We start from the raw sequence: 6,055 nt of genomic DNA, 5'->3' as shown, positions 1-6,055 counted from the left end.
ATATTTATATTGTCATTGAACCTGGGTCCTCAGCAAGAGCATCAAGTGTTCTAAACCGCCGAGCCATCTAGAGCCTAAAGTTATCTAAATTTGCTGTTTAGATTTAAAAATATATATGTATATATTTTAAATCTATATGTGTGTATATGGGTATTTTGCCCATAATATGGGTATTATGTGTCTGCATATGTGTGCTGGTACCCACCGATGTCAAAAGAGGGTGTCAGATTCCCTGGAACTAGAGTTAGATAGTGATAGGCTTTATGTGGCTGCTGGGATAGAACTCAGGTCCTCTGGAAGAACCCCTATCTCCAGCTCCCACCACCACATTTTGAGTTCTGGGATAACAGATGTGTATTACCACTCTGGCTTATGGTGGGGATTGAACCCAGAGTTTGTATGCTAGGCGAGAGGACTCTATTAATCCTGTGCCCAATCCTGGAAATATTTTCTCTCCTTCCTTTCTTCTTTCCTGTTTTTGTTCTTCATTTAGCACTGGCTGCCCTGGATTGCAGTTTGTAGACCAGGCTGGCCTTGAACTCAGACAAATCTGCCTGCCTCTGCCTTCTGAGCTGTGTGTTACTGGCCTGTCCCACCACGCCCAGCTCCACCAAGTCAGTGAAATCTGGTAGGAGGTGTGTCTTCCTTTTTTTTTTTTTCCAGTATTGGACACAAGTCTGTCCTTAGGGGTGGGAAAGTTAGCACTGTTAGTATTCTATGCCACCCGCTGTGCAGACCATAATAAAAGACTAACCTGGAAGAGAGAAGGAAATTCGTGAATCTAGCAGGGACTGAAAAGATCCCCTGGATATTAACATCTGAGACATACATTTAGGGAGCTCGAGTATCAGTGTTTGCAGGAAGAAAGAAGAGCTGCAAGAGTAGTGCATATATAAGGAGATGCAAAAAAGACTGCATATGACAGCAAAAATGCCAGCATGCCTTTTTAAGGCCTGTGAAGTTTGAACTGCAAGCCAGCCTTAGAAAGTAGCTCCCCAGGGGGCTGGCGATGGCTCCAGGGCTTCTAACATGCTCACACAAACCTACCTGCTGGTAAAACACCAATGAGCATAAATTTAAAAAGAAAGTAGATCCCTGAGGAGATGGATGGCTTTTCTTCAAAAACCACTGTAAGTTTGAATCAAGAGCCATGGCTATATAAAGAATCCCCAGTTGGGCATGCTGGCTCAGGCTTGTACTAGCATAGAGGTTTGAGGATCCCTGTAAGTTCCACACAAGCTTGGGCTGTACAGCTGATCAGGAAACAGGTTGTATGTAACATTAGGTAGAGTGGTTTTCTTTTATTATTATTATTTTTATTTATTTATTAAAGATTTCTGTCTCTTCCCTGCCACCCCCTCCCCCAATCAACTCCCCCCTCACTCATCAGCCCAAAGAGCAGACGGGGTTCCCTGCCCTGTGGGGAGTCCAAGGACCTCCCACCTCCTTCCAGGTCTAGTAAGGTAAACATCCAAACAGCCTAGGCTCCCACAAAGCCAGTACGTGCAGTAGGATCAAAACCTAGTGCCATTGCTCTTGACTTCTCAGCAGTCCTCATTGTCCGCTATGTTCAGTGAGTCCGGTTTTATCCCATACTTTTTCAGACCCAGTCCAGCTGGCCTTGGTGAATTCCCGAAAAGAAAAACATAGACATCCTCCTGGATATTAACCTTCATCAGGTGATGAAAGGAGACAGAGTCCCACATTGGAGCACCAGACTACAACCCCAAGGTCCAAATCAGGAGCAAAAGGAGAGAGAGCACGAGCAAGGAACTCAGGGCCATGAGGGGTGCACCCACACACTGAGACAATGGGGATGTTCTTTCGGTAGAGTGGTTTTCTAACATTCACAAAGACATACAGAAGATCAAGTTTGGTGATAATTCCAGCACTTGGGAGGTGCTATATATAGAGTCTGAGAACAGCCTACATGGAGCCAGTGCTACACGAACCCTGGTCTCACGTTGTCTCCAAAGATAAAAAGAGCTTTGGTAAACAAAGGTGCATCATGCCATGCCTGTAGATCTGGGTTCAGTCCCTGGACCCATATGTAGAAGAACTCACATACGTATGTGTGTGTGTGCCCCCAAAAAATGTGCGTTTAAAAAAAAAAATAGAAGTTTTTTACCCTACCTCCATTCCCCACTGATGAAGATAGAATTCTAGGACTTTGAATATGCCAATTTTTATCATAAAGCTAATACAGTTTTATGTTTTAATGGAACTTTCATTTTATTTGCAGGCTTTTGGTTTGGTTTGGTTTTTCAAGACAGTTTCTCTGTGGAGCCTGCCCTGGAACTTGTTCTGTAGACCAGGCTGGCCTCAGACTCACAGAGGAGATCTTCCTGCCTCTGACTCCCAAATGCTTTGATTAAAGGCGTGTGGCTCCACCACCTGGCTAGACCGGGAATTGTTATTTGATCAAGGAGGATTTCTAGACCCAAGAATTAAGACGGTTCTGATCCATGACTTTATTTTTTTAATATAAAATCTCTTCCATGTGTCTAAGTGCACCACTTCTTTGTCTTGTCTTCAGAAGTCAGATTCCCTGGAACCGGAGCTACAGGCAGTTATGAGCCACATCATGTGAGAGCTGGGACCCGAACTAGCTAAATGCTCTTAGCTGCTGAGTGGTCTCTCTTACCCCTGATCCATTATTAAACATGCCGATTTAATTATTCGCACCAAAGAGGAACCAAGGACCCGGACAAGGCTCTAGCTAGTTTCTGCATATTGATTAAAAAAAAAATACCTCGATGCACTAAAGACTAAACATTTAGTTGACAGTAAAGTAGGTCAGACACTAGAAATGGAGTAGAACAGATACTCAGTGTCTTCTCCATGTCTGTATAGTTCTCTTTAATGGAAGTTCAAGCCTGGCTTGTGATTTTCAAAGGGACAGGAGCAAGAAGCGGGAAAGTATCCTACACTGAAGATGAAGATACAGGTGTTTCAGAAAAGATATCTGAATTTTTAAACTGAGGGCCCCATCTAAGTGGTAGTGGGGGATTTGGGTGCCAGAAAGTTAGGGTTTCCAGAGACATTTTAATTAAAGATGATCTTTGCAGTCCCGGGATAAATGGGTACTGACTGCCTCTAAGCGGCATCCAGATTCCGTGCTGCATAGGTGAAAAAAAGCATCCTACAACACACGTTCAGGCCCGGGGGCGGACTGCAGTTCCCGTCGTGCTCCACGTGAGAGCCGCCGGCCCGCGCAGGCGCGCTGCACGCTGCCTCGGCTCTGCAGACTCCGGGCGGGGCTGCTGGTGCCCGCGGGACGGCGCCGCCCTCCTGCTGCTCCCCAGACACCTCCGGACGGTTAACCTCGAATGAGGAACGAGCGGGGCGGGAAGGGGAGGGCTGCGGCGGCGCGGGCACAGCCCGCCGCGCCCGGGGCTGGGGGCGGCGAGGTCACGTAACGGCCTCGGGCGTCTGCCGAGGAGGGGGCCTCCTGCGCGCCGCGGCTCCGAAACAGTTAGCGGCTAGTAAACAACAGCTGCGCGCGCACCCGCATCAGCTGGCGCGGGATCCCGCACCTGCGACCGACCTCCTCCTTCCTAGCCGGGACCAGCCTGCGTGGCCGTCTTCTCGGCTGAGCCCCAAGGAAAACCGGCGAGGGGCCACCCGCACCAGCCCGGGGGAAAACGCGTCCTGTCACACGCCGCGCAAACGCGGCGAGTGGTCGTGGGCTCGAGGGACTCGCGACGACCTGCCACGACCCGGAGCTGCCGTCGGAGCTGCCCTGGTCCGCTAGCCGCCACCTCCAGCATCTCTGCCAGGACGAGATCTCTGGGAGACAGAAATCCACTCTGCCCCGGCATCCTCTCGTTGCTCTCCTCTTTTCTCTCCATCCTGTAGTGTGGGGGGTATTTTTTTCCCGTTATGCATGTGCATCTCCCCCACCAGACCCAAGTGGATTGTCGACCTCAAAAACATCGAGTGGCTCAACACACACCTCCTCCCAGCCAGACCTGTGGGGTATTCACCTGATACACAACAGGTGGCCGGTGCACATCTTTTTGCAATCTGATCCACGCCGTCTATAGTCTCCTGATAAGGGTGGGCCTGCATGCTCCTTCCTCAGCTAGAACCGTGGGATACTCATCAGATAAAGGACTAACTACCTCATCAGGACCCGGGGGTTGAGCAGAGGGAGGCCGAAACCAGCTGCTGTGAAATCATGGCGTGGAGCCCTCAGCCCTGGACCAGGGGAGATAGCTAGGATCCTGAAGGAACCAAGTTACAGAAGATTAGCATCGTTTTGTTCTCATTTTGTTTTCCAAAAAATATTTTTCAGTTACTGGTTGTGCACTTTATAAAACAGTTGGCTTGAATTCTAAGAGGAAGGATTCTTAATTGGGTTTTTGTGGGATGTAAATCAAGGTAATTGAGTTTTTTTTTTCCTTTCAAGTTTTCTATTTTTGCAATCAAAAGTAGCTAGTGTAGGAGGAAGAGTTTTTGTGAGCTTTTCCTTTTTTCTTTGTCAAAAAGGGGGAAAATGCATCCTCCAGAAGCCACCGCCAAGATATCTTCAGTTCGGTTCATGGTGACACCAACAAAGATTGATGACATTCCAGGTTTGTCAGACACCAGCCCGGACCTCAGCTCGCGATCTAGTTCCCGAGTAAGATTTAGCTCCCGAGAAAGTGTGCCAGAAACAAGCCGTAGTGAGCCTATGAGTGAACTGTCTGGCGCCACTACTTCTCTGGCAACTGTGGCCCTAGATCCTTCCAGTGACCGGATTTCTAACCCCCAGGATGTTACTGAGGGTAAGTAAGAACCCGGACGACAGGGTGTTTCACCCCTGGGTTGTTCATGCAGGATAACTACCTGCTCGGTTTCATAATAATCACCATGCATTAAGGCCCTCTTTTCTGTGATGCTTAGGAGCCTGAGAAAAATAGTGACCCTAGCAGGTCACTGCTGTAGTCATTGGCATTTAGGGAAGTATCTGACAAGAAGGCGAGGAAAGGCATATTTTGATTTCCGCATTTTTATCTTCCCATAACTACAGTGACTAGTTTTGGTTAAAGACAAATAACAAATAATTAAATCGCTTACAACACAGAGAATCCTACACTGTACCATTTAATGGGCTGAAGATGTGCTTTCTAGACAGCTTTGGGACTTTGACTCTGTCAGTCGGCTTTTAAGTCAGGTTGCAAGGCATAACTGCTCATGTCTTAATGGCTTCTTCCAGACACTTAGCTGTGCGCCATATTTTTAAATTTGTGTTTTTATAGAGTGTTTAAAGTAGCCAAGTTCACTCCAGGAGATGCTATTCTGTTGAGTGGAACTTGCAAAGAGGCATCTGGTGCCTGATTCCCACATCACTTCACTGCTGAGCCTTAGACAAACTCTTCTGTGTATTTTACTGCGCTTTGGTAGTCAGGACATAAAGGAACCACTTCTGCTCATCTTGACCTTGAACTTCCCAGGCTGGCTTCTGGTAGAAGTTTTCACTGGGTTTAGTGGGAAGGGGCGATGCGAAGGAGGTGAGGTAACCTTTCCAGCCCCAAGAACAAAGTTCGAGAACTGCCACTTAGTCTTATGCCGCATCCTGACCAGTGTCATTTTTCTAGTTAAAAAAAAATCCCTTAAGAATTCTAAAGACTCTTAAACATTCTGTCCTACCCTAGTTGAAAACATGGCCTTGGCCACCGACTTGTGAAAAGCGAGAGTGACTTGCCATTTCCGGCCTCAGGAAGTCCTGCTCCTCCTGACCTTAAGTGTTCCGGAAGCCACAACAGTTTTAGTTCCTCAGTTTTGTTTGTTTTTAAAGCCTTGAGACAAGACATCCTTGGCAAAGCTTATAGTTCCAGCACTTGCTAGTCCCGAACTAGTCCTTTTTTCTTTCATGGCAGTTTTTTGTGTTAATTCCTGATTTGCTTCCCACTGCTTGCTGACCCTTACACTATGTTCAAGTTAAAAGTCGGAATAAAAGACAATAATTTCCTCCTATGCCAAATTTTTTGTTTGTTTGCTTATTTTTTATTTTTGTGACAGGATCTCATGTAGCTCAGCCTGGCCTTAAACTTTCCATGTGGTCAAGGAT

The 6,055-nt window shown here is 47.2% G+C and overlaps 1 protein-coding gene across 2 annotated transcripts in view; it reads left to right on the top strand.

The window, feature by feature from the left end:
- Nucleotides 1-4,243: 4,243 nt before the first annotated feature.
- Slc12a6 (solute carrier family 12 member 6) overlaps nucleotides 4,244-6,055 on the top strand; it is a 96,162-nt gene continuing 94,350 nt past the window's right edge. Inside the window, exons 1-2 of one of the 2 annotated variants that reach the window (XM_050132084.1) lie at nucleotides 4,244-4,383; nucleotides 4,492-4,769. In XM_050132084.1, the coding sequence (XP_049988041.1) occupies nucleotides 4,499-4,769 (271 nt within the window). In that variant the 5' untranslated portion in view covers nucleotides 4,244-4,383; nucleotides 4,492-4,498. Of the gene's footprint in view, nucleotides 4,384-4,483; nucleotides 4,770-6,055 lie in introns of those variants that run through there. The other variant, XM_050132093.1, reaches the window with a different exon arrangement.

Source organism: Alexandromys fortis, unplaced genomic scaffold, assembly GCF_014885135.2.
Source record: "Alexandromys fortis isolate MF-2015 unplaced genomic scaffold, M_Fortis_MF-2015_v1.1 scaffold_6, whole genome shotgun sequence".
Classification (NCBI taxonomy): domain Eukaryota; kingdom Metazoa; phylum Chordata; class Mammalia; order Rodentia; family Cricetidae; genus Alexandromys; species Alexandromys fortis.
Note: the sequence above shows the minus strand (reverse complement) of the source record. Positions and strands in the feature narration are given on the sequence as shown.